This window comes from Candoia aspera, chromosome 1 (genome assembly GCF_035149785.1).
Source record: "Candoia aspera isolate rCanAsp1 chromosome 1, rCanAsp1.hap2, whole genome shotgun sequence".
NCBI lineage: Eukaryota > Metazoa > Chordata > Lepidosauria > Squamata > Boidae > Candoia > Candoia aspera.
Genome location: NC_086153.1, coordinates 4,219,043 through 4,246,902, shown reverse-complemented (window position 1 = coordinate 4,246,902; position 27,860 = coordinate 4,219,043). Strand labels below are relative to the sequence as shown.

Below are 27,860 nucleotides of genomic sequence, written 5' to 3'. Positions count from 1 at the left end.
TGCTCAAGATCCTGCAAGGTAGACTTCAGCAGTTCATGGAGCGAGAATTGCCAGACGTACAAGCTGGGTTTAGAAAAGGCAGAGGAACTAGAGACCAAATTGCCAATATCCGCTGGATACTGGAAAAAGCCAGGGAGTTTCAGAAAAACATCTATTTCTGTTTTATTGACTCTTCTAAAGCCTTTGACTGTGTGGACCAGAACAAATTGTGGCAAGTTCTTAGTGGTATGGGGATACCAAGTCATCTTGTCTGCCTCCTGAAGAATCTGTATAACGACCAAGTAGCAACAGTAAGAACAGACCACGGAACAATGGACTGGTTTAAGATTGGGAAAGGAGTACAGCAGGGCTGTCTACTCTCACCCTACCTATTCAACTTGTACACAGAACATATCATGCGACATGCTGGGCTTGAGGAATCCAAGGCTGGAGTTAAAATCGCTGGAAGAAACATTAACAATCTCAGATATGCAGATGATACCACTTTGATGGCTGAAAGCGAAGAGGAACTGAGGAGCCTTATGATGAAGGTGAAAGAAGAAAGTGCAAAAGCTGGCTTGCAGCTAAACCTCAAAAAAACCAAGATTATGGCAACCAGCTTGATTGATAACTGGCAAATAGAGGAAGAAAATGTAGAAGCAGTGAAAGACTTTGTATTTCTAGGTGCGAAGATTACTGCAGATGCTGACTGCAGTCAGGAAATCAGAAGACGCTTAATCCTTGGGAGAAGAGCAATGACAAATCTCGATAAAATAGTTAAGAGCAGAGACATCACACTGACAACAAAGGCCCGCATAGTTAAAGCAATGGTGTTCCCCGTAGTAACATATGGCTGCGAGAGCTGGACCATAAGGAAGGCTGAGCGAAGGAAGATGGATGCTTTGGAACTGTGGTGTTGGAGGAAAATCCTGAGAGTGCCTTGGACTGCCAGAAGATCCAACCAGTCCATCCTCCAGGAAATAAAGCCAGACTGCTCACTTGAGGGAATGATATTAAAGGCAAAACTGAAATACTTTGGCCACATAATGAGAAGACAGGACAGCCTGGAGAAGATGCTGATGCTAGGGAGAGTGGAAGGCAAAAGGAAGAGGGGCCGACCAAGGGCAAGATGGATGGATGATATTCTGGAGGTGACGGACTCATCCCTGGGGGAGCTGGGGGTGTTGACGACCGACAGGAAGCTCTGGCATGGGCTGGTCCACGAAGTCACGAAGAGTCGGAAGCGACTGAATGAATAAACAACAACAACAGAAGAATGGAGCTCTGGCTCTAAGAAGGAAGAGACAGAGGAAAAAACAGTTACTCAGTCCTGGGAAAGTAGAAATTGTGAGAAAGAGAACAGGCCCATCTTGACCTTGGGGTCATTCAAAATGGGCAGTCACGGTTCGGCTACTATGCCTAACCAGTATAAAGTAGCAATTTTGGTCCTATGCAGTGTATTTCTTGACCTGGCCTACCTCAAAGGGCTGACATCTTAGCAGCAACTTACTTCAGAAAACTTGTCACATCAGGACTGGAACTGGGGCCACTGCACAAAGTGGGTTTAATGAAGAGGATCACCCCAGTCTGCTGAAGATTCAGGGGTGCACTACCTTCCCGGTCTCTGCTGCTGTAATTTATCTCTGATGTAACGTGACCAAGATAATGCAAGTTTCTATTCTGAGAAGCCACTGTGGCTCAGGGAAGCCAGGGAGTGGAAGAGTAAAGCAAAGTGTTCCAGGTAAGAGGCAATATAAATTAAAAAAAATTATACTCCCATCAGTGGCGCAGGTCAGCCCCACCATTTTATGATTTAGTGCAATCTAAATCCAGAGCTGCACCTGGAGACACAGACATGCCCCCCCTCCCTCCCTTCCTTCTTCTCTTTTCCCATCCATCCATCGGACTTAGCCCATCAGCAATCAGAGAGACTCTTGATTTTGGGCTAACATGGCACAAGAATAAAAAACATAGCTGTATCTAGTTTTAGCCAACACCATTCACCACAGCTCTCTGCACCTTTTCATCCTTGAAACCACCCCTGCTTACAGTATGTCCCCCCTTATTTTAAACCTGAGTGAAGCGATCCTGATTTCCTACACGTAAACAACACCATAAGGAATGAGATCAGGACTGGGAAACTGTAGGGAGGGCTGCAGATGATGCAAAAGGTGCAAAGCTGTGTCACATGTCTAGGAGATTTTGGGGGCAGAGGGCTTAAAAAACTTAACAGAGCCAAGGGCTTTGTTTCTCCCAACCGCCAAGCAGATCCCTCTGAGGGGATCCACAGCCACAAGATGGAGACCTACCCCTCTCCTGCTGTTGTTCCTCTGCAGCAAAGGCAAGCTGTTCCTAATCTGAAGGTGTCAGTGAGTCTTTGTGAGTGATGCCTCTCAGCAGAGCTGGTCGCCCTAAATTTATTGAACCCCCTTGTAGTGGGCAGCAGGTGGCCCTTTAAAGACCAAGCCAACCTTATGTGCCCATAAGGGGTTATCTCAGGCAGGGTGGGAAATTGAGGTGTTTAGCTATGGTTAGAATTACACTAGGGTTTGTTTGGTTTTGGAATTTTATCCTTTTTTAAACTGTGTATTGTGCATAGAACCTTACCTTCTTCTGGTACCTTTAAGAAAGGATTAAAAAAAAAAAAGCCCTGGAGTTAACCAGTGGCCTTCTAGCACCTGTCTCAGCTTGACCGAGCTACTGACTCCCCAAAGTTTTTGTTAGGTTTCCCTTTGTGTCATTAGGCAGACCTGGGGTGGGGGAGGATTTCCCCTTCAATCCTCTCCTGGTTCCCCAGAGAGCTGGTGGGGAGAGGAGAAATTAGTTTATAATGAAATGGGGGTGGCAGCAAAGGGGCCTAATTTTCAGTCGCTGTGCATCTCCAGGAGCACAGACCTCAGAGAAGGGACTGGTTCAACCCTACTGCACCACTTTCAAAGCCATCCTGTTTAGTGGGCTCCCCCCTTTCTTGGTCTGTTCTAAATGCCCTCCCGATCAACTTCACTGGGTGACTTGTGGTCTTACTGTTTTTGGAGATGGAGAAGAACTTCTCCAGGTCCATTTCTTCATGTTGCACGTGATTCTATACACCTCAGTCCTGGTCTTCCTCAATTTCCTCTTGTTCTAAGTTAAAGGGTTCCCAGTATTATCACCTTTTCTTGGAGAGGATGTGCTCAAGACCCTTAGCTCTAACTGATCCTTTCATTCTTTCTGTGGGAATAACCTTGGGAGACAGGAGGAAGAGCCACAGTCTAGACCAGCCTTTCTCAACCTTTTGACCCTGGAGGAACCCTTGAAATATTTTTCAGGCCTCAGGGAACCCCTGCACATTCAGGCTCAAATATAGGCCAGAGGTCACAAAATTATTATATTCGTTTCATGGGTAGGCCTGTCTAGATGCATTAACAGTGTTCTTAAACTAAGAAGAAAGAATGAAACTTTAATGTGAAGTTGAAATAATTTTTTAAATAAACCGTGATCTCCCAGGGAACCCCTAGTGACCTTTTGTGGAACCCGAGGGTGCCACGGAACCCTGCTTGAGAAACCCTGGCCTAGACAATGGTCAGACAAGAGGTACCTCAGTCCACAGAAGGAATGGGGACTCCTGTCTGAACTACCTCGAAGGGCTGACATTTTTACCCCCCTTCCTATGGATCCCTAGGATGGAATTTGCATCTTGAGTCAACCTCATCACTGAGTTCTCCACCAGACAGCTCAGACTCAATTGGTGTATATCTGAGGCTATTGTTTTTTTCCCCAAATATACATCAATTTACACCAATGTTTCTCAATCTCACAACTTTTAAGATGTGTGGACTCCAAGTCCTAGAATCCTTTCTGAAATTGAACTGCTGCCTGGTTGACCATCCACCCAGCTGGAAGAGATCTTTCTGGAGCTCCCTCAACCACTTCTGGCTTTCACCACCCTTAACAGTTCGGTTTGATCTACACATTTTAAAACGGGGATACGCGCAACCATTTCGCTCCGCATCCTTCTTCAGATAGCCCAAAGCAACGGTTTCTTGTCTGCAGACCAGGCTGCCTATCGAGAGGTAAACTCATTAATTTCTCATCTGGAGTAACAACCCTGCGTGGGATGGGGGGAGCCAACCACGCACTGTCATTCACCGACGGAAGACCAATCTGCAACTATAATCTCTGCCCCCACCTAGGTCTTCGAGCAGCTTACCAGTGCAGAGATGCCTACAAATAATAGATGAGCAACTGTTATCCAAGGCTTGGAAACTGAGATGCAAGGTGATGCATGCTATGGAAACCTAAACTGGATGCTAAGAAGAAGAGAATATTTGATTTTTGCATTCAGTCAGCAGCCACAGCAGCACTGAAGGCAGCTTTTATAGAAGACCCAACCTACAGATGTCAAGGAGAAAGACTAAGTTATCAGGGTAAAAATCACGTTATGTTCATTAATCAAGGGGACATTCACTCAGATCAAAGGCTCTCCTGCCAAGTCCTTAGAAAATTGCCAACCTAATGATGAGAGGCAAGAGAAGAAAACGTAACTTTTGTCTCTCATCCCAACTCGATGTAGCAGTAGAAACAAAGAAGGAAGGCCACACTTCTTCCCTTGGAATATCTAGCTGTGATCTAGAAGCTTTAACCTGGGTTTTTTTCCCATTTTTTCCCCTTCGTGTATTTGAGGGATAGCAAAAAGGCAAGGCTTCCTCCAAAGTAGCTTGTCTTTTGCATTTCTGGGCCACTGCCTCCTTGTGAGGTATTTTTTCAACTTCTGGGTTAGCCTGCAGCCCCAGGATCTCCTGGTGGTCTCCCATCCAAATACAACTCAGCTCTGACTCTGCTTAGCCTTTCCCAAATTACGCCAAGTCAGGAGGAGGCTACCACTTGTATAGATAAGGAGCAAAAAATAGTAAAGGTGGGATAAAAAATAATCTAAAAAAATATATACAGAGTTGCCAAGCAGGAGATCAAGAAGGTGGCTAGTTTGGTCAGCGCGATGACCGCCGATGGGGTGACGGAGCCGACACATCTGGATCATTCTTGCAAAAAGCCGGCACTCAGAGACCCTGCAACCTTTTCTCATGTCTGGTGAGGAGGTTAAAAAGGCGTCTCCCACCCCCGTTTAGGAATTGCACAAGGAGGAATTCGAACAAGGCAAACATTTTACTTCAATCCAAGGTCACCACTTCTGTTGCTGACCTCAATCCTTGCGTCCAGGCAAACCTCAGAGGCCTTGGGAAGGTCACGATGTGCCCCTGAGGAAGTCCGCTGTACAAACGGCTATTCCTGAAGAGGTTGCCCCCACTCCAGGCCAATGGTTTGAGCAAAGGCTACAGACTCTGTGATTGTTGATATGCCCCCATCCTTTGGTTTAAAGCGGTGTTTCTCAACCGTGGCGAGTTTAAGATGGGTGGACTTCAACTCCCAGAATTCCCCAGCCAGCCATGCTGGCTGGGGAATTCTGGGAGTTGAAGTCCACCCATCTTAAACTCACCAAGTTTGAGAAACACTGTGCTAAAATAACAACAGAACAAAGTACTTTTCCAGACAACACTCTCAAACTTGCACACATGCTGGCTGGGAAATTTTGGGGGTTGAAGTCCACCCATCTGAAAGCTGCCAAGGTTGAGAAACACTGCTTTAAAAGCTCCTGGATTGTTTACGGGCTTAATGGATTAGAAATCTCTGGGGAGAGGCCTGATTTTTACACAGTACTGTATTGACTGGTGCAATTCCCCAGCTGAGCGATTAATAAGAAGTGGGTAATATACCATTAGGGAGAAGGCCTTGAAGAAAGAAAAGAGAAACGGACAATACAGGAAGGAGGATTCTTGTCCCACGTACCTTTTATCATTTTGGAGATCCAGCCATCTTTACTGATTACAGGAAATACAGACACCCCTAAGTAAGACCTCTTACTTTAACATTTTACTTTTAGGATTAAGGCGGTCTGCTAGCAGGGGCACAGTGGGGATGAAATAGGGGGAGGGAGAATTGCACCCTGTAGCTTTATAATAAGAAACCATGGATTCAGATAACCACCTCTCAGATGCACAACCACAGAGGCACAATCCTACTAAAACAGTGTTTCTCAACCTTGGCAAGTTTAAGATGGGTGGACTTCAACTCCCAGTATCCCCCAGCCAGCCATGCTGGCTAGGGAATTCTGGGAGTTGAAGTCCACCCATCTTAAACTCGCCAAGGTTGAGAAACACTGTGCTAAAATAACAACAGAACAAAGTACAATTCCGAACAACACTCACAAACCTGCACACAGCCTCCTTGACTTTATTACCGTAAGCCGCAGAGTCCTTAAGCAAGCAAAAAAGCTGAGGAGGAAATTATGAACAAAATCGTCCTGACTGTCAAAGCCAGACTCAGCAGAGGTGGCCACCTCTGTAAAAAAAAAATACTGCCAACTGCTCTCCCCAAAAGCCAAATAGTTTGGTTGACAAGCCTGGGAATATGGAAAGTGGAACAAAAGGAGATAACAGGAGGATGCAGAAAGGGAAGACAATTAAAAAAAAAAAAGAACACTGGAGTAAAAACATCACAAAACAGGTCTCTGAATCAGACTAGGTGGTGGAAAAGCAGAAGGGCTTAGCGATAAAGGGGAGAGAATGGCAAGAGCTACCAAGGCAAGGGAAAAAGGGGGAGAAAAGGAGAACTTCAGGAAATAAAGCTATTTTTAGGGATTACGGCAAAGACAAAGCTGAGTATGTGCCCTAAGACTGATGACAATCATAATTACCTGCTGTAAGATGACGGCCATCTATCACTTACATTTGCATATTTACATGCATGCAAATCGTTTCCACAACCCCTTAAAATCTCAGGTTGCATTTTGCTTAGGGAGGGGGACTCCAGACATGAAGAAGGCAGCAGCAATCTCCACTTCTTTTCCTGGGGGGTGGGAGGGGCAGCATGGGACAGATTTCAAGGTCAAATCTGGATTTCAAGGAGAGAGAGAGAGAGAAAAATGCCCCTGCCACAATTTACGCCTTTTGTTAGCACCCTGTTTATCCAAAACGAAGACTCTACCTTTAAGTAATTTCTAAGCCATCTGGAAAATGAGACAGAAAATCCTCCTTTATCCCACTTTCCAGCTAGCTAACCTAAAGAAATCTGGCAAAGCAAATATGTGGGGAGCAATTTTAGTTCTCCTTTCAGAGAAAGAGAGCATTTGCCAATATACTGGATAAGCTTCACCTTAAGAGCTTTGGAGGTGAGCGATGTTTTTCCCTACAGCGAACACAAAAGACCTGTGGGTCTTTAAAGGAGAACAGATTGATAAATAGAGTCCACTTCATCTTCAACAGAGGCACCAAGCCTTATTCTTGGTTGGCAGGTTGAGAAACACGTCTCTCGTCACCCGCTCCTGCAGAAATGCCTTCTGCTTTGTTCCCCAACAAATTCTACTCCCTGTAAAAAAACCCTCTAATTTCTCCCTATTCAGTCCATCTTCGGCATAATATTTTCTTAATCCTGCAGACCTACCCGCCATGCTATTCTCTTTCAGGCAAGCAACGTTATGCAAACTACAGAAAGGGGATAAAACATACCAAGCCAAATAAGCAACCTTTATTTTATTTTACAGATACTTCCCAGTCACTGTCCCCATTTATTCTTAGGTCTCCAAACTGCCCAATCATTTTTTCTGCACCCCCTTGTCTCATATCCACCCACCCATTTGGGACGCAAAATTCTGAATGAATGCAATCTGGGGGGGAAAAATACTATCCCCCCCCCCGACTACATTCATTCAGAATTTTGCAGATTTTCTCCCAAAACTCATCTCTGGTTCTTCCGTCATCATCAACATCCCCTGGAGCGTAGCACTATCCTCTTCCATATTTTATTGTTTCTAACCCGCCTTTATTATTTTTTATAAATAACTCAAGGTGGCAAACATACCTAACACTCCTTCCTTATGCACCTACAACAAGCTAGATGGTATTGAGTCATACTTTCAGGCATTTAATTTGTATTTAAACCTGTACTTTCCATTCCTTGCATGGATTCATCAACTCTACAAGATCAGACCACCTTCATTCAGATCTAGCGCATCCTTCCTCTTCAGTTACTTTCCCAAACATACAGCATATTTATTTTCCCTTCCTTCATTGAATTTAATTGATTCTCTTTCCCACGTAGTCCCCTCCCACTGCAACTCACAATCTTCCATAGACCAAGGTCATCACAAGATGGGCCTGTAGACCTTGACCTCCACCCGCCATCCTAGCTTTGGTCCACCAAGGCTTTCACATAGCACTTCTAGTGAGATAGAGAAGGTGTAGGCTGAATTATCAACCTTACTTGTACCCCTACCACATGCAGTGTCCCATGCGAATAACAATCCTGGATAGTTCTGGTACATTTTGGCCACAAATACCACCAAACCCCTCTTTTATCCCAAGCACGCTCATACTATCCTGTGCAAGCTAAGCTTTCTCTCTGAAGATTACCTTGCAAGGCAACATACCGTTGCCTGCATCGCACCCACTCAGAGGTATATGCAGTGTATCCATGCTACTATGAAACAGATAAATAGAAATCAGATGGGGGGGCATGGAATCTCATAATATTTTGCAGGACCCCCACCAGAAACAATCTCTTCCTTGTCCCTGCTCCAAATTCTACCCTTCCTCAAAAATATATATATAGCTGTTACTCCCCAGATTACAGGATCCTCCAACTCTGTTTTGCTCTCTTAATGGCCATCCCCACAAAACTATATATGTGTGTGTGTGTGTGTATATATATATATATAAAATATTATATATATATATATATATATATATATATATATCCTGATTGATATTCTTCTAGCTCTGCTCCTCGAACAGTGTCTTTTCACAGGGACAAAGCCCCCATCCTCCCTGCCCGACTCACGCCCCCATCTGGCATTCAACATCAAATCTTTATTTATTAAGACCTGCAAAAGCGAGCACTTTAAAACAAATCCTATCCCATCGCTATTTAAAAACTATCCAAAGACATTTAAATAAATATTTATCTATCTATCTATCTATCTATCTATCTATCTATCTATCTATCGGACCAAGCGTTTTTTACACACACACACACACACACACACACACACACACATAATAGCCGAGCATTTAATAATATGGTTAGTCGCCCAGAGTCACTGGTTTGAGATGGGTGGCTAAATAAACTGAATAAATAAAAATAAACAAACAGATAAATAAATAAATAAATAAAATCAGCTTCTAAAAACAGAGTTAAGCGTTTGAAATCACGCGGAAAACTAAGGCAGAGAAGAGGGCGGGGGGAAACGATGCCCCGAGAGAAGGATGCCAGCAATGTTGGCCCCGAGGACCGCGATGACCCCGACAAGGACGCCCCGCGCAGGCGCTGCCCTCACCTCCGCGGTGGGAGATGTGCCGGCACCGGAACCGGTGGCGCTTGGGCCGGTGGAGCAAGCCCGGGAATTTCAGCAGCAGCGCCGAGGTGAGGAGGTAGCCGCCCAGCGCAGAGAGGAGGTAGAAAACGAGCGACATGGCCGCGCCGTCATCCGCGAAAGAGCGAGAGAAGCCAGCGACCGACCGACCGACCGGCGCGCCTCCCCCGGCCCTTGTGAGCCGGCAGCCTGAGGAGACACACGGCCACGCGGCGCCCCGCCCACTCCGTCCCCCGCCGGCACCAATCGCGGCAGGGAGGAGGGAGCGCGAGCGCCCTCGCTAAACCGATTGGCCGACAAGGGCCGCTGGGGGGGCGCGGCCTGGAGTGAGAAAACGAGAGGGGCGTGTCCCGGAGCGATGACGTCAGAGCGCTTGGCCCGGCCGAGAGCGGAAGTAACGGTCGCTGGAGCGGCGGACGCGATTGGGGACGGCCGGGGGCTCTCGCGGTTAAAAATGCCTGAATCGCTCTTTTGTGGTCGTTGCCATTATTCTTGTTGTTGTTGCTATTATTATTTCCAGCGGGGAATGGTGGGAATCTGGCCCAGGGGGCCAGTGCATGAACTCAGAAATAATTATAATTATGTTATTTCCAGTGGGAGAACTGCACTTCTAACTAGGAAACGGTGACTTAATGAGGTGGCTACATTGTTTGTAACATCTAATGCTCCCTCCTAGTCTTTTAAGAAGAATGTTTTTAATGGTAGATTTTTAAAAATATTGTTTACTTTATGGTTTTTATTGTATGCCACCCAGAGTCGTGTTTTGTGAGATGGGCGGCATATAAATATGATAAACTAAGAAAGAATGGCACACTTAATTCCCAAGCTGCAGCCAAAGGTGCCTACAGATTTTCAACCAAATTCACCCCTCCAGGGTCGACTGGGCTGGTCTGGCAGGAAATGGGCACCATCGCTGCACAAGCAGCGTAACACGCTATACCTTGGTTAAGATTAGGGTTTAGTTCTCCTCACAATCGTTTGCTTCAGAATAAGGGATTTGGCAGGTTGCACAATTAGCCACCATTTGCACCATTATCCCAGGTTCACAGGCTGGATTGTCACAACCTGCCTGATTAAACTGGGTTGCCTAGCTCAGTGTGCTGAAATCCCAAATGGCTCAGGAAAAGCTGTTGAACATTTCTCTGAATAAAATCTGTGGTCCACAAACTGACAACTTCCAAGCAAGCTGGAGAAGGTGTGAGAGGGACAGCAATATTGAAAAGTTTTAATTATCCACAAATACTGCCATTCCTTGACCAAAAGGATGTCGTTATTTTTGCCGTCTCTGTCTGCGTTCCACTGAAGCAGGATTGCTTTTCTTGCAGCTGTACTGGAAGGCAAATTCAAGAAACGTCCATATGCAGCCCCAGTTCTATGTGGCAAGGCTGTTTGTTTATGTATTTCTCAAATTTATATAGCCACCCATCTCATACAGGTAGTGCTTGCTTAACTATCACAATTTGGACCGGAATTTCAGTTGCTAAGCAAAGCAGTCATTAAGCGAATCCGACCCGATTTTACAACCTTTTTTGTGGTGGCCATTAAGCAAATCACCATGGGTGTTCAGTAAACCATGTGGTCATTACATGAATCACATGGTCCCCCACTGATTTTGCGTGTCAGAAGCTGGCCGGGAAGGTCGAAAATGGTGATCGCAAGACCACAGGACGCTGCCATGGTCATAAATGCAAACCAGTTGCCAACCGCCCAAATTGTGATCATGTGACCATGGGAACACCGCAACAGTTGTTAAGTGTTAGGACCGGTCATAAGTCATTTCTTTTAGCATCGTTGTAAGTTCAAACCATCACTAAACGAATGGTTGTTAAGTGAGGACTACCTGTATCTATCACTCTAGGCAGCCTATAAACCATTAAAACAAATATAAAAATGAACATAAAAACTACAAAAAAGAATACAGCAATTTAAAAAGAAAACAATATAAAAGCATATAAAAGAATCATAAAACACACAAAATTCACAGCCCATAATCCTATTCATCAAAACGATCACTACTGTCCCTGAAGCAATGGCTCATATTACACTTTCTACAGGTATATTTATGCACATTTAATCATGCTCATTATTTTTTCCATATCACTTGGATTCATTTTGTCTTTGTTTCTTGCAGTCGATCCAGAATGATTTAGGTTCCTTACATGTTGCAAAACCTAATTTTAATGCATGCAGAAATGGTTAGCTTTTACTGTTTTATTGAGATTTTCTGAGTTTTGATTGTAATAAAGCACTCATTCATTTAGGAGTGTGTCTGTTTTCTCTACTCCAGCTTTTCCTACCCAGTTGTTTTCAACTGCAACTCCTATCACTCTTACCAACTGCCAGGTCTGAAGGGTAATAAAACATGGGACTTATTTACTGCACTAAAACCTTCATATTTACTAACTCACAGACTTTCCTGAGCAGGAATTCAGCAGCACAGAATGCGGTGTCCTTTCTCTTGTAATACATAATGCAGAATTCTTTTTTCTTTAAGAAGCTTGCTAAGGTATGGAAAACGCTGGGCACATTCAGCATATTGAGGGCATGTTGAGGGCACCCTCACAAAATGACTGCTACACTGGGCCTTGCCAGTCAGAAAACACCAATCTATAGAAGGAATCTGGATGAGATTGCACCATGAGACCCTTTAGTGCCCAGGATGTTTCTTAGGACTCCGATGTATTTTTTTGTCTGTTTTTTTCTGGGCAGGCAGGCATTCTTCCAAATGCCCTCCTTCATTTTTATTTGCTAAGAATGGCTATACAGCCAAAAAAGAGTCAGTAAATAAAGAGATTGGGTACTCTGTTTTGCCCTAGACCAAATTCCCCCCCTTTAAAAATTTAAATAACACAACAATAAACATTAGAAGTAGGTAAGCCAGAAAATCTGGAATCTTTGTAAGTTCTAAAGGAATGCCGAGATGACCTTGGGAAGGTATGAGAGAGCTATTAAAAGAGGAAGGAAGGAGTGAGCCATTAAACAGTTCAGAGATAGAAAGAAGCCATTCAAAAAATCCCTCCCTTGATTTTGTTTAGCATAAGGCATGACAGAGAACTTGGACAGGTTTTCAAGATTCTGCTGTTCTACCGTACTGCTATAAAAATCATTCCTGTAATCCCTGCCACTTCTGGTTCTTGACTGGGCCTACCAAGGAGGGCTGACAGGTGTCCAGGCACACCACATTGCCTGAACTTGGTACTGAGAAAGCAGTTTAAACTGGAGAATAAAGAACAATTGGGGAATACGGAACAATTGGGTCCTTGTTACAGTATAGAGCCTGGTAGGAAAAAAAATAATCACAATATTCAAAACTCATGGGGAAATAGCTCTGTTCAAAATGAATGCATTTTAATTTGTACTTGAAGCAAAGCACAGGCAGTCCTCACTTAATGACCACAATGAGACCAATTTTTCAATTGCTAAGCGAAGCAGTCATTAAGTGAATCCAACCCAATTTTACGGGCTTTTTTGCTGTGGTCAAACGAATCATGCAGCTCCCCACTGATTTTGCTTGCCAGAAGCTGGCCAGGAAGGTTGAAAATGGCAATCATGTGACCATGAGATGCTGCGATGGTCATAACTGCAAGCCAGTTGCCAAGCACCCAAATCGTGATCATGTGACCACAGGGATGCTGCAACGGTCGTGTGAGCACCAGTTGTAAGTTGGTTTCTTCAGCACCGTTGTAAGTCTGAGCCATCACTAAACAAATGGTCATTAAGTGAGGACTACCTGTAGTCCACTTTTGTTCTGAGTCTGGGATATCTGAAATGGCCACTGAATAATTATTATGGTATAGCTCAAAAAGGGCAATGCTGTACCTAAAAGTAGCATAGTGATTAACATCTAGGTACAAAGGGAATCCACCCACCTTTGTTTTTGATCTGATTTTAAGCCTGGAGACCTGAATTACTCACTTACTTGGAAATTTCTTTGCAACACTTGGATTACGTGTCCAGTTCAAGGACTGCTTGGCACTACATCAGTCTGCCCCAGTGCTAAGATCTGCTTCCAAATGTTTTATCTAACCCTTATGGAGAATCATGTTAACTCCAAACGGCACTTTTATTCAAGCAGGCTTTGCAATGACTCTTTTTCATTGGAATTTAATCTTTTCAGGTTCAATATTGATTCTTTAATGTCTGGTCACTTTTTTCTTCCTTATGAACTTAAATCTTCAGCAAAGGATCGTTACCTTGTCGTGGTGCTGGAGCTTGAGCACCTCAATGATGCCATGAGCTAAACCGTGAAGGGCCACCCAAGACGGGAAGGTCATGACAGAGAGGTCAGACTAAATGCGATCCCTGGGGAAGGTAATGGCAACCCACCTCAGTATTCTTGCCGTGAAAACTAAATGGATCAGTACAACCAGAGATATGTCGGTATACCATCGGAAGATGAGACCCCCAGGTCGGAAGATGGTCAAAATGCTACTGGGGAGGAACAGAGGATGAGCTCAACTAGCCCCAGACGTGATGACGCAGCTAGCTCAAAGCCGGAAGGACGGCTAGCGGCCGACGGTGCTGGTGGTGAACGGCGAATCCGATGTTCTAAGGATCAACACACCATCGGAACCTGGAATGTAAGATCTATGAGCCAGGGCAAATTGGATGTGGTTATTGGTGAGATGTCAAGATTAAAGATAGACATTCTGGGCATCAGTGAACTGAAATGGACTGGAATGGGCCACTTCACATCAAATGACCACCAGATCTACTACTGCGGACAAGAGGACCACAGAAGAAATGGAGTAGCCTTCATAATTAATAGTAAAGTGGCTAAAGCAGTGCTTGGATACAACCCAAAAAACGACAGAATGATCTCAATTCGAATTCAGGGCAAGCCATCTAACATCACAGTGATCCAAATATACGCCCCAACCACAAATGCTGAAGAAGCTGAAGTAGAGCAGTTCTATGAGGATCTGCAGCACCTACTGGACAACACGCCTAAAAGAGATGTTATTTTCATCACAGGAGACTGGAATGCTAAGGTGGGCAGTCAAATGACAACTCGAATTACAGGTAAGTATGGCCTGGGAGAACAAAACGAAGCAGGACACAGGCTGATAGAATTTTGCCAAGACAACTCACTCTGCATAACAAACACTCTCTTCCAACAACCTAAGAGACGGCTTTATACATGGACTTCACCAGATGGACAACACCGAAATCAGATTGATTACATCCTTTGCAGCCAAAGGTGGCGGACATCTGTACAGTCGGTAAAAACAAGGCCTGGAGCTGACTGTAGTTCAGATCACGAACTTCTTCTTGCACAATTTAGGATCAGACTAAAGAGATTAGGGAAGACCCACAGATCAGCTAGATATGAGCTCACTAATATTCCTAAGGAATATGCAGTGGAGGTGAAGAATAGATTTAAGGGACTGGACTTAGTAGATAGGGTCCCGGAAGAACTCTGGACAGAAGTTGGCAGCATTGTTCAGGAGGCGGCAACAAAATACATCCCAAAGAAAGAGAAAACCAAGAAGGCAAAATGGCTGTCTGCTGAGACACTAGAAGTAGCCCAAGAAAGAAGGAAAGCAAAAGGCAACAGTGATAGGGGGAGATATGCCCAATTAAATGCAAAATTCCAGAGGTTAGCCAGAAGAGATAAGGAATTATTTTTAAACAAGCAATGCGCGGAAGTGGAAGAAGACAATAGAATAGGAAGGACAAGAGACCTCTTCCAGAAAATTGGAAACATTGGAGGTAAATTCCAGGCAAAAATGGGTATGATCAAAAACAAAGATGGCAAGGACCTAACAGAAGAAGAAGAGATCAAGAAAAGGTGGCAAGAATATACGGAAGACCTGTATAGGAAGGATAACAATATCGGGGATAGCTTTGACGGTGTGGTCGGTGAGCTAGAGCCAGACATCCTGAAGAGTGAGGTTGAGTGGGCCTTAAGAAGCATTGCTAATAACAAGGCAACAGGAGACGATGGCATCCCAGCTGAACTGTTCAAAATCTTACAAGATGATGCTGTCAAGGTAATGCATGCTATATGCCAGCAAATTTGGAAAACACAAGAATGGCCATCAGACTGGAAAAAATCAACTTATATCCCCATACCAAAAAAGGGAAACACTAAAGAGTGTTCAAACTATCGAACAGTGGCACTCATTTCACATGCCAGTAAGGTAATGCTCAAGATCCTGCAAGGTAGACTTCAGCAGTTCATGGAGCGAGAATTGCCAGATGTACAAGCTGGGTTTAGAAAAGGCAGAGGAACTAGAGACCAAATTGCCAATATCCGCTGGATAATGGAAAAAGCCAGGGAGTTTCAGAAAAACATCTATTTCTGTTTTATTGACTATTCTAAAGCCTTTGACTGTGTGGACCATAACAAATTGTGGCAAGTTCTTAGTGGTATGGGGATACCAAGTCATCTTGTATGCCTCCTGAAGAATCTGTATAATGACCAAGTAGCAACAGTAAGAACAGACCACGGAACAACAGACTGGTTTAAGATTGGGAAAGGAGTACGGCAGGGCTGTATACTCTCACCCTACCTATTCAACTTGTATGCAGAACACATCATGCGACAAGCTGGCCTTGAGGAATCCAAGGCTGGAGTTAAAATCTCTGGAAGAAACATTAACAATCTCAGATATGCAGATGATACCACCTTGATGGCTGAAAGTGAAGAGGAACTGAGGAGCCTTATGATGAAGGTGAAAGAAGAAAGTGCAAAAGCTGGTTTGCAGCTAAACCTCAAAAAAACCAAGATTATGGCAACCAGCTTGATTGATAACTGGCAAATAGAGGGAGAAAATGTAGAAGCAGTGAAAGACTTTGTATTCCTAGGTGCAAAGATTACTGCAGATGCTGACTGCAGTCAGGAAATCAGAAGACGCTTAATCCTTGGAAGAAGAGCAATGACAAATCTCGATAAAATAGTTAAGAGCAGAGACATCACACTGACAACAAAGGCCCGCATAGTTAAAGCAATGGTGTTCCCTGTAGTAACATATGGCTGCGAGAGCTGGACCATAAGGAAGGCTGAGCGAAGGAAGATTGATGCTTTTGAACTGTGGTGTTGGAGGAAAATTCTGAGAGTGCCTTGGACTGCAAGAAGATCCAACCAGTCCATCCTCCAGGAAATAAAGCCAGACTGCTCACTTGAGGGAATGATATTAAAGGCAAAACTGAAATACTTTGGCCACATAATGAGAAGACAGGACACCCTGGAGAAGATGCTGATGCTAGGGAGAGTGGAAGGCAAAAGGAAGAGGGGCCGACCAAGGGCAAGATGGATGGATGATATTCTAGAGGTGACGGACTCGTCCCTGGGGGAGCTGGGGGTGTTGACGACCGACAGGAAGCTCTGGCGTGGGCTGGTCCATGAAGTCACGAAGAGTCGGAAGCGACTAAACGAATAAACAACAACAATGAACTTAAATAAGAAAAAGCAAGATACCGTAAGACTGAGCTCCGTTGAATAATATCTGTTTACCAACCAAATGATTACAGCCGGCACACTAATTTTCCCTCCCTCACTCCCCCAGTGTAACAGATTTCTCAGACATCCAGTACAGCAGAAGGACAATGTCCCTGGTACAAATAAAATCTTCCACGTTGTCCCATTCTCTCTTGATATCCTCCCCCAAAGCCAGATTGGGTTAAGAGTTAATTGAAACTAGGGCCAAACAGTGATTAAAAAACAAGGAGAGGGCATTAGCATGGGAACCCCAGCGCTTATAGGACCCCTCAAGTCCTAGTAGTGACAGTAGTAAATTTATTCATCATTGATTATTCACCAACAGGTAGTCCTTGCTTAATGACCACAATTGGGACCAGAATTTAGGTTTCTAAGGAAGGAGGTCATTAAGCAAATCCAGACCGGATTTTATGACCATTTTTGTGGTGGTCGTTAAGTGAACCACCTGGTCATTAAGCAAATCACACGGTTCCCTCTTGATTTTTGCTTAATGGAAGCCGGCTGGGAAGGTCGAAAATGCCAATCACATGATGGAGGGACACTGCAACTGTTGTAAATGAGCAATGGCTGCCAAGTGCCCAAATCACAATCATGTGACTGTGGGGATGCTGCAACAGTCATAAGTCAGGTTTTAGTGCCATCATAACTCTGGATGGCCACTAAATGAACGGTCGTTAAGTGAGGCCTACCTGTATAACCAGGTGCAATACAAAAGCAGGAGATTCAGATGATATTCCAAATATACTCAGTGCTGTTCATCAATTATGAATATTGGACAGCAAATGAACATAGAAGATGGAAAATCAGAAACAGGAAAAAGAATCAGAGGGACTTTCCTGGATACCTTACACTTTGCAAATTTCACAAGGAGAGCTCGCAGACATAAGGAAAAGAAGCACTCCTCTTAGGGGTTAAGTGGCTGCTAGATTACTCTGCTGCAAGTCTTCCTTGTTTACAAATAAAATGGAAGAGTTACCATTAATAATAGAGAAACAAAGCTTTATTTTTTTTTCCTTCCTTCATTTCAATCAACAGAGCTTGGCACACTAGAACTTAGATGCGCTGTACTGCTGACACACCCACGATTACAACATTCTGAACAGGACTTGGCACTTACACATCATATCAATACTGAGATTTTGTACGATGCATGGTGGCTCTGCCAAATTAAACCAGTGATTGCTGTAAGCACACCAGCTGCGTGTGATCAAAATCCATCATTTCAGCTCCAGCTGGGGGAAGGGGCAAGGACAGTAAAAAAAATAAAAAATAAACCCAAGAATTGCAGAGCCAATTCAGCGAGCCAGGTCTAAAGCAGCGTTTCTCCATCGTGGCAACTTGAAGAGGTGTGGACTCCAACTCCCAGAATTCCCCAGCCAGCCTTGCTGGCTGGGGAATTCTGGGAGTTGAAGTCCACACCTCTTCAAGTTGCCAAGGTGAAGAAACACTGGTCTAAAGAATCCTATTGTATCACTGCCTTTAGGATTCCTTTAAGCACCTTGTAATTCATCAACTGCTGGTTCTCCTTTGGAGGGAAGCATGCGCCGCGTTCGGTCACATAGGCGTAAGGAAAGCGAAGGACCCACAGCCCATCGGGCGGAAGAGTGATCTCTTGTTTCTCCGGGTAAAATACCGGGCAAGGAGGCGGCCCTGGCTGGACCTGGGTGAGAGGAGAAAGAAGCAAGTTTAATTTTTGGTTCCTTTTGCATAAAGCAAATTAACTGTAAATTAGTTACATTTATAGGGGGGGGGGGCACTGTTTTGCAAGCTCAGTAGGGGAGTTTTCAAACAGGCAAATTCCTACCTGCACTCCCTACACACCTTCCCCCCCAAAGTACATTTGTTGCATCTTAATTTTGGAGATTTGAATTTGCTATACTGCCTTGCTTGCAAAGACCTTTTTTTACAATCTGGAGATTGTAAGAAGAATGAAGAATCCTCATTTGCGTTCACAAATGCTATAACATGGTTTGTTTGGTTTCGTTTTAGGATGTTACATGGTTTGTAATCTATGGTTTATTGTTCAGCCTAAGGGGCAATCTCTCCTGTGCCTAACCCGTTTTTTTCTCCTCCTCAATTTGCAGAGAGGAGAGATTGGAGAGGAAGGGATTACGAGAGAGTACACAGGCAGACAATGGGAATACGCCGGGCTGTTTGCATAGTGTGCTTGGAGCTGCTGGCGCCAACACATTGCTTCTGATGTGCATTGCACACTGTCTGCCTGCTTACTCTCTTGTAACCTCTTCTTCTCCAAGGAATGTAAATACAAACCTTGATTCCCTTCTTGCTAATTATTCCAGCACCGGGGTGAGCATTCCAAAGGGTGGGGGGAAAAGGAAAGCAGTCGCGGTCACGGGATTTCCCGCTTAGCAACCGCTTTGCTTAATGACAGAGCTGCCTGTCCCAATTGTGATGGCTAAATGTGGACTACCTGTAATCTTTTCCTATCCTAACATAAAATGTGATATTTTCCCTTTGTTTTTAAAGGCCTGTGAAGGCAAGCTTGCACTTTTATATTCTGATTTGTGTTCATATATTTTTGTTTATATGGTTTGCATGCCCTGAACAGCCAGCCTGTTTTCAGATGCTGGCTGGGGAATTCTGGGAATTGAAGTCCACACATCTTAAAGTTGCCAAGTTTGAAAAACACCGTGCTAGAGTATTAAGAAAAAGCCGCAATTCCCTCGTTTCGCTCACGGCCATCTTGGGTTTTGGAAAAGATCAACTCTACAGCCATATTTTCTTCCTTCCTCTTCCTCTACCCTTGAGTCTTCCTTCCTGCCTTCCCACTGTTATTAGGTCTCTCTGATGGACCTCAACCAAGATTGCCTTTTACCTAATCACAAGTACGCATGGTTTAAAATTCTTCCTCTTCTCATTCTTGAGGACTTTTGTTAAGTGCCTAGCTCTCAAGCAGTGCTGTGAATCTCACCAAGCACTCTTCCTAACCACTGTTCAACTGGCTGCTAAACTCAGTCACTGTTCCTACCATTTTTTCTCCTGTTGGTTTGTATTATCCTACTGTTTTCAAGTTTGCCTACATGGAAGAAATGAATAAAAGCCTGTATCCACCTGCAGCAAGGGTACAGCAAGGTAAAACAGAGACCCTTGTGCTACATTTCCCCCAATCCTAGAATTTAAAGTAAAGGATTGTCGCCTTTCACCCTGCCTGCAAATTTCCTGAACACCCCCTTTGAGAAAAGCGAGACACAAGTGTAGAGAATGCATTTACAGGTAGTGCTTGCTTAACTACCACAATTGGGACTGGAATTTCAGTTGCTAAGTGAAGCAGTCATTAAGTGAACACAATTTTACGACCTTTTTTGTGGCGGCCATTAAGCGAATCACTGTGGGTGTTAAGCGAACCCCGTGGCAGTTAAGTGAACCATGTGGTCGTTAAGTGAATCACATGGTTCCCCATTGATATTGCTTGCCAGAAGCTGGCTGGGAAGGTCGAAAATGGCAATCACGTGACCACGGGATGCTGCGAAGGTCATAAATGAGAACCAGTTGCCAAGTGCCCAAATCATGATCATGTGACCATGGGGATGCTCAGATGGTTGTAAGTGTGAGGTGTGCCCCTCTTCTTACCTGGGGGGTTAGGGTTATTTGGAGCGGAGCATCAGGAACCACCACAAACAGCCTCATCAGCTGAGCGTAGTGTGGCTTCAGTCCCCTCCCTGGGTTGGATGAGAGGATGTAAAGGGGCATGTCGGAATTGAGGGCTTTGACGGCTGATTCCTTGGGGCCCCCTCCCATCACTTTCATGATCTTCTCCGGTCCTGAGCACATGAACCTCCGGCCCCGGGCATCCTCGTATTCATAGCCCACGAAAGCCCGAGCCACATCATCCCTCCGCCTTCCTCTCCCCATGACCAGGGCGCTCCTTTTCCCTGGAATGGCCTTGTTCGGGGCCGGCCAAGAATTGCTGTCCAGGTCACCCTCCTCGTCCGTCCGTGTCCGGATGACAATGTCCCAGGGCATTAAGTAGTTGGTCCCCAGAATGAAGCCCTGCTGATCCAGGCCTGCGTGGAAGTTGTACGCCTTGGCGGGGCCGAGCTTCACCAGAGACCAGCTGGAGAAGGTGGGGAGAAGACCTTTGGGGCAATTGGAGTGAAGCATTCCGGGCAGATATTCCACCGTGGAGGGCTGGCGGTCGACCAAGCTTGCTCTCTTCTCGCCTTTCGATTCAGCCACCGGCCCGTGAGCTTCGGTGTTGTTGCCTCCGCCCTGCGGATCCGCAGGATAGGTCCCTAAACTATCTGTGGATTGATCCAAACTGAGGGCCAGGCTGAGACTGGTGCTCTCCCCCTGGGTTTGGGGTTCCTTCTCCTTGAGCTTTTCAGCTTCCCCTTCCGGAGGGCTGGGGGAGGTCTCGTTCTTGGCTGGGGCTGGGTCTGGCGTGCTGGGTTGAAACACAGGGAAGTTGATATGGTCCAGCTTTCCGCAGCATTTCTCTTCCAGCAGCTGTAACGGGGAGGGAAAACAGACAGCATGAGCAATGAGGTTCAGCGGACTCTTTCCACACCTGGCACCCTTAAAACGTGTTAGGGCTATGCTGGCAACCCATCTGGAAGGAGCCATGCAAACTGCAATTTATTCCTGGAAAAACAACTTTTCCAGCAATGCATTAAGGCAGGCTGTAATGGTCTGTGGGAATGACCTTGGGAGACAGGAGGAAGAGCCACAGACTGGACAACAGGTGGGTAAAAGATAACTCAGCCCACAGAAGGAGGGAGGGCATGGGAAACGTTTCAGAAGGGACCGTCCCTAGTTTTCTGGAGAGTAAAAGGGGAGGAGGGGAGAAATACTTTCAGTCTTGCAAGATTCTGTTAATGTCACCTTACAGTAAAGACAGAGCTAGTACTCCTGGGTGTGCTTCTTGGCTGGACTACCTCGCAGGGCCAACACAGGCTGAAGAAGCCTGGTTTATTGCTGGAAAAGTTAGCAAGGGGGAGAGGGATTTTTTGCTCAGGAGCAAAATGCACTAATTGCAAAGGCATGGTGAAATGAGCTTGGGGAAGGAGCGGAGGAACCTCGTGGGAAAGTGGAAAAACTAAGAAAAAACTTCTTGATTTTGTTTGGCATAAGATAGGGTAGAGGGAGGAGTTGCATATGATAGTGTGTGGTATGTGTGTACAGGCATGCATGTTTGTGTATCTCTTTCTATATATATCTATATCTATACACACACACACACACATATATATATATATATTATATAACATAATATGATATTGCTATAATACTTATTCATTTATATCAGTGTTAGCAGCTGTTAGCCCTTCAGGAAAAGAAGTTGGGCTGCATGAGCGTCTCTGCTGCTCCCGGTTTCTCACTGCCTCTCCTCTCACACAGCCACACTTTGATTTAAAAACAGAGCAGGGCTTTCCCACCACTCTGTCCCTGGAGGGCCTGGCTCCACCCACCCAGAGCTGCTGGGAGCTGGGCGGCATATAAATTTAATAAAACAAATAGGACTGCTGGGATGATCCGCCCTTGGCCTCAAAGGAGGAGAAGGGTGTCGGTAGGTGGGATGCTTGACAGGTTAATCCCAACCCTGATAACAATAAACATGGCTTAATCTTGCTGCGCGAATGTGATCTGGAGCCTAGCGTGCCCTGGATTGCAATACACAAGCCTTCTTTTGCACTTCAGATTCCAAAAAAGGAGGAGTCCGCTGGCCAGCTATGAATCTGTGTTTCTCGCAGAGAAAGGGATTACCTGATAGAAATCGTAATTTGCAGCTTTGATGTCAAAGGGATCGTCGCGGGGTGCCTGTTTCCTCCCGCAGTTGCAGGCACCGGTAGAACGTGCCCGGCTGTTGTGGTACAGCACCGGTGGATTCCGATCCGGTTCCGGTTTTTCCCCTAGGCAGAAAGTGGCAGAGCAACAAGGCATCAGTTTCACTGCTTTGCAACAGCTGGGCTCCCTGGATGGTTTTTGCTTCCCGAATTGACAAAGGGAAAGTTGGCACTGTGGTGTGGTCAGATGCTGCACCTTTCCAACACAAAAATGTCAACTTTCTGTTTTTCAGCAGCTGCAAAAATACAGCAGGGCAATATTCTTGCTTCTACTGAATATTCTATATTCTAGCTTCCAGTGAAGCCAGTGGTTCATCGTCACCCCTCCCCATAAAAAAACAGAATCTTCTGGTTGTGACATCAGCAGCCCCTTTTCAAAATGTAAGCACCCACATGGGATGATCTGAAACATTTTATACTTCACAGCAGCCTTTCTCAGCCTTTTGACCCTGGAGGAACCCCTGAAATATTTTCCAGGCCTCGGGGAACCCCTGCACATCCAGGCTCCAACAGAGGCCGTAAGCTACAAAATTATGACATTCCTTTCATGTGTTTCACTGTATAGATGCATTAACAGTCTTCTTAAATTGAAAATAAAGAATGAAACTTACCTCTTTAATGTGAAGTTGCCTGAATTTGGAATAATTTTTAAAACCGTGATCTCCCAGGGAACCCCTAGTGATCCCTCGCGGAACCCGAGGGTGCCACAGGACCCTGGCTGAGGATCCCTGGATTACAGAAATGCTATCACTAGATGACTAATCATGCAGATGGATGATCACAGCATGATCCCTGATTATTAGATTTATATCCCACCTTGGAGAGCTACAACTCACTGTCTCTCACTTTCTAGTCCAGCAGAAACTTTAGCCACTATACTAAATCACGTTCACTGATATCTTACTCAGAGGAGGAACACCTGCTTTGGATGGAAGACAGGCACTTTTTTGCTGCCTCTGCTCCTGGAATGAAACAAACATCTGAAAAAGCAACTTCTGGTGACCCAGCCACAGTCGGCACCGCCACGGTGTAGAGGAGGATGGAGATGGCCTTAAAGAAAGCATGCAACAGCCATTACAGGTGGTCCTCGTTTAACAGCCACTCCCTCGGCAACCATTCAAACTTGCGACAGTGCTGAACAAGTGGTAGTTATGACCGGTCCTCAAAGTTCTGGCTGGCGCAGCATCCCCATGGTCATGTGATTGCGATCTGGGCACTAGGCAACCGGCCCGGATTTCCAACCGTTACAACGTCTGGCGATCACGCGATCGCAATTTGAGACCTTCCTTGCCAGCCTCCCACAAGCAAAGTCAATGGGGAAGCTGGCAGGAAGTTGGAAGTCATGATCACGTAAGGTCCTCGCTTAACAACCCACAGTCCTCGCTTAATGACGGTAACCAGGGATGGCCAGAACTGCTGGCACTAAGCAGCGTGGTCACATGATGTCACACTTTACAACTGCATCACTTAGCAATGGAAATTCCGGTCCCAATTACTGTTGTTAACTGAGGACTACCTGTGTGTAAACATCAGCTTGGTCAGGAAGAGAGGAAGGAGTGGAAACGAAATGCGAGATTGCCTTGCATTGATTCTCTTTAGTATAAGAGGAGGGAGAGATGATCCCTTAAGGCTCTGTTATTATCAAAAGCAGAGTTCCAGTAATTCTTATGGTGTCTGTAACCTGACCTGGCCTACCTTGAAGGGCTAACACATGGACTGGAGTGGGGCTGGCATACTCATTCCCAAGCCTTTCAGCCCCTCATCCAATCTGGCTATAAGGGGGCAAAGGGGGGACATAGGCCCAATGCCCGGGAAAGTCCCATTCCACAGAGCAGCTCTGGGACCTTGCTCTCTCTCTCTCCTGCATGATCAGAAGACAGAGTTCAGCTAAGTTAGCCCCAAGCAAAGTCAAAAGCTCAAAACTAACTCTGTCCCTTCCTGTTTACACCGTGCTCTAATTTTTTAGCTGTTGACACTGTGCGCTAACCAACTCTTCCAGTTAAATGTGCTGTGTAAACGGTGCTATTGAGCCTTCAGAAAACAGCAAACAGAAGGCACAAGTTGAAAATATTCCTATATATCAACGATCACTGGAAGCTGGAAAGATGCAATATGCCGGAAATGTCACCTTCTCATTAGGCCTGCCAGAGTCCCAAATTCTGCATGCTGAATATTTAGGAAGTAATGGCATTATGTTGCAGCGAAGCTGAATTCAGTGGATCCCCTTTTAGCAGACTTTGGATGCAAATGGAGGGAACTGCCATCTGGGCAGCCCCTCCCCCAAACCAACAAATCTGTCATCTCTAAAGGCAGATTAGACAAGATACTTAAATTTGCATTACACAGCACTGTATTTATGCCTTTTACATAATGAGCTAATTACTCAAATGTCATAAGTCACCTTGAACACTGTACTTTCAGGATTAATCGGCATTTGGGAATAAGAGACTCTCCTTCCCCATAAACAGTCTGTTAAATCAAAGTTTAATTGTACAGTTAGTCCTCGACTTACAACAGTTTAACCATGGTCCAAAGTTACGACAGCTTCGGAATGGGCGCTTTACAGAGCGTAAAGCTCTTCCAAGCATCACAAAACATTGCACCCCCCCCCAATGTCACATGATCACATTTTGGGCACTTGGCAAGCGCCTAGCATTTATGACCTGTTGCAGTGTCCTGTGGTCATGTGATTGTGTTCCATGGCATTTTTTGCCATTTTCTGGCAAAAAACACCCATTGTGGAAGCTGGATTCACTTAAGAACCGCAGTGATTTGCTTAACAACCACTGTAAAAATCGTCGTAAAGATGGGGTCTGGTCATATGGTGACTTGACTTACGACGGCAACATACGATGGAAATTCTGGTCTCAATTGTTCTCGTAAGTCAAGGACTACCTGTATTCTGAAAAACAAAGAGGACTAGAAACCTTAAGGGAAATTCAAAACTCTCTGTTTCCAGCTTTGGGTCCTTTTGGAAAACCCACTGACAAAACAACCCCCCCACCCAGAAGGAAGGTATCCATGGGCAGATACTGAGCTGAGAGAGAGGAAGACAATCTGCTCCTTTGAAGCTTCTAAACTCTTCTGAACCCACCTGATTTGGGGAGCAAATGGAATTTGTGCATGCAATGCTGGTCGGTCAGACTCCTCTCTTCGCACAACTGGTGCCCGTTGCTCCAGAACTTGTAGCAGTCTTCATGCAACTGCAGGGCGTACTTGTGGAAGGCTGGACCTCGGGCGTGTTGGCTGTAGACCCTCAACGCCTGGGCCAGCTGGCTTTTGTGGATGGTCATCGTGTAGTTGTGAGGCAGGTTGGACTGGTAGGCACTGTGGGCCATGGGCAGGGCCTTCTGGCAGCGGTTCTCGGAGAACTTGGTGTCGATGTCCAAGTAGCCCTCCAGAACTTTGATGCTTCCCATGATCTTGGAGGTGAGCTCCCCACCCGGGGAGGAGTCGCTGTCCTTGCCTTCAATCGCCACCTCGTAAAGCTTCAGGGCCGTGGCGACCCACTTCTGGTAGGTCGGGAGCTCAAAGTGGGAGGGCTGGGGGTTCCTCCCCACGCTGTCGTCAAAGCCCTTTTTGCAAAGGACCAGCTCCACGTGCTGGAACAAGAATTCCTTCAAGGTGCAGTCCACCAGCTGGCCGGAGGAGCTCGAACTGCTGCTCCCGCTGCCCCCCCCACTGCTTTCAGCGTGGAAGGACAGCTGCTGCCTCCCATGCCTCATCATCTGGTACCGCCGGGGCCCTGCCATGGCCGGGCCCAGTGAGGCGTCGGCCTCCCGAGCTGTGCAGTTGCCTCGCAGCTGCTCCAGCAGGATGGCGATGGGGTCCTCGCCCTCCTGGGCCCCGCCCGCCACGATATAGACGAAGGCTTGGTTGGCCGGAACGGTGAAGAGGCAGTTGATGCTCTGGTTGGTCAGGACCCGGCTCTTGCGGAAGATGCGGTAGATCTGGTCCTCCAGGGCGTGCTGCAGCCGGCGCTTGGGTGAGTGCTTTTTGGGGGGAGGCTTCTCCAGCTGGCCCCCCAGCTCCTGCCCTCGGCCGGGGGGAGGCTCCACCTTCAGGGCCCGGTTGAGCTGGAAAAGGAAGAGCAGGCGAGGCGGGCAGGGCCGGCAGAAGAGCTTCCAGTCCTTGCCGACGGGGCAGTCCTTGATGGCGGCCTTGAGGGTGGGCAGGACCTTCTGCCGCAGGCCGTCCAGGGCCCGGAAGACCCGGTCGTAGGTGATGTCGAAGGAGGAGGTGGGGTGCACCATCAGCAGGATGTGGCAGACGGAGAAGAGGTAGAGCAGGTTCAGGCAGTGCATTTTCTCCTGGTGCTTCCAGAACTCGTGAGCTTCCGCGTGGGGCAGCGGGGAGCCGGCCTGGGCCCCTAAGCCGGTGGAGCCCCGGGCGCCCCCCATGGCCTCCAGGTCCTTGCAGGCCTGCAGCAGCTGGTGGCTGTCGCCGATGGCGGTGAGGACCAGGTAGAGCACCTTGCTCTCCTGGCTGTAGAAAGCCTGCAGGTGGTGGTAGTCGCCCTGCGCGGCGGCCCCGGGCGCGGGGGAGGAGGAGGAGGAGGAGGACGACGACGACGAAGAAGAAGAAGAGGAGGAGGAGGAGGAGGAGGAAGGCCCAGGCGGGGAGTCAGCCCCGGGGTCCGCGCCTGCTCCGGCGCCCCCGCCGGCCGCCGGCCTGCCCCCGCCGCCGCCCTCCCGCTGGAAGAGAGGGAAGACCTGCCGGTCGCAGACCGTGTTGACCAGGGCGGCCTTCTCCGAGCCGAGCTGCAGCGCCGTCTTGCCGAAGATGCCCACCACGCACACCTCCTCCTCCTCCCCGCCCGGGGCGGCGGCAGCCCCGGGGCAGGCGCCGCCCGGAGCAGCCGGGGCGGCCGCGCCCGCCCCCCCGGCCAGCAGCAGCTCATGCAAGCCCACCGGGCCCTGCACCGCCGCGCCGCCCACCATCCTCCGGCCCCGCCCGGCGCGGCCCCCGCGATCGGCCGCCGCTGCAGCCGCGGCCCCGGACCCGGGAGAGGCGTCAGGGCGCAGGCGCGGGGGCAGCATCCGGCGCAGCAGCGGCAGCCAATCCGCGCCCGCGGCCGGGGAGAAGGGGCTACTTCGGCCTTCGGGGACGGTAGAGGTAAGAAAAGTGTAGAGGAAACGGCCAGGGATTGCAGACCAGACTTCCGGCTTCCGTGTGTCTGTTTGTGTGGGGGGGTATTTGCATTTAGCCAGGGACCCGTCCTCCGTACTGT

At 46.9% G+C, this 27,860-nt stretch overlaps 2 protein-coding genes across 3 annotated transcripts in view; both read right to left on the bottom strand.

Moving 5' to 3' along the window:
* The window catches only part of GDPD1 (glycerophosphodiester phosphodiesterase domain containing 1), a 41,441-nt gene extending 31,893 nt beyond the window's left edge, over window positions 1-9,548 (bottom strand). For both annotated transcript variants that reach the window (XM_063296468.1, XM_063296475.1), the window contains exon 1: window positions 9,347-9,548. In XM_063296468.1, coding sequence (XP_063152538.1) covers window positions 9,347-9,482 — 136 coding nt within the window. In that variant the 5' untranslated portion in view covers window positions 9,483-9,548. The remainder of the gene's footprint in view (window positions 1-9,346) is intronic.
* Window positions 9,549-17,804: 8,256 nt separating this feature from the next.
* SMG8 (SMG8 nonsense mediated mRNA decay factor) lies at window positions 17,805-27,603 on the bottom strand. The gene is made up of 4 exons (XM_063296307.1): window positions 25,725-27,603; window positions 22,551-22,696; window positions 20,418-21,293; window positions 17,805-18,486 (listed from the first exon to the last, which is right to left on the bottom strand). Exons 1-4 carry the CDS (start codon window positions 27,568-27,570, stop codon window positions 18,289-18,291), a joined length of 3,066 nt encoding a protein of 1,021 aa, XP_063152377.1. The 5' UTR covers window positions 27,571-27,603; the 3' UTR covers window positions 17,805-18,288.
* Between the last annotated feature and the right edge of the window lie 257 nt (window positions 27,604-27,860).

Bases quoted from the DNA above. Each gene is read 5' to 3' on its own strand.
- SMG8 (XM_063296307.1), bottom strand. From the start codon at position 27,570: ATGGTGGGCGGCGCGGCGGTGCAGGGCCCGGTGGGCTTGCATGAGCTG. The intron at 21,294-22,550 runs GTAATCCCTTTC...TCCCCGTTACAG, and splicing joins CAAATTACGATTTCTATCAG to CTGCTGGAAGAGAAATGCTG. The intron at 18,487-20,417 runs GTAAGAAGAGGG...CCTCTCACCCAG, and splicing joins AAATAACCCTAACCCCCCAG to GTCCAGCCAGGGCCGCCTCC.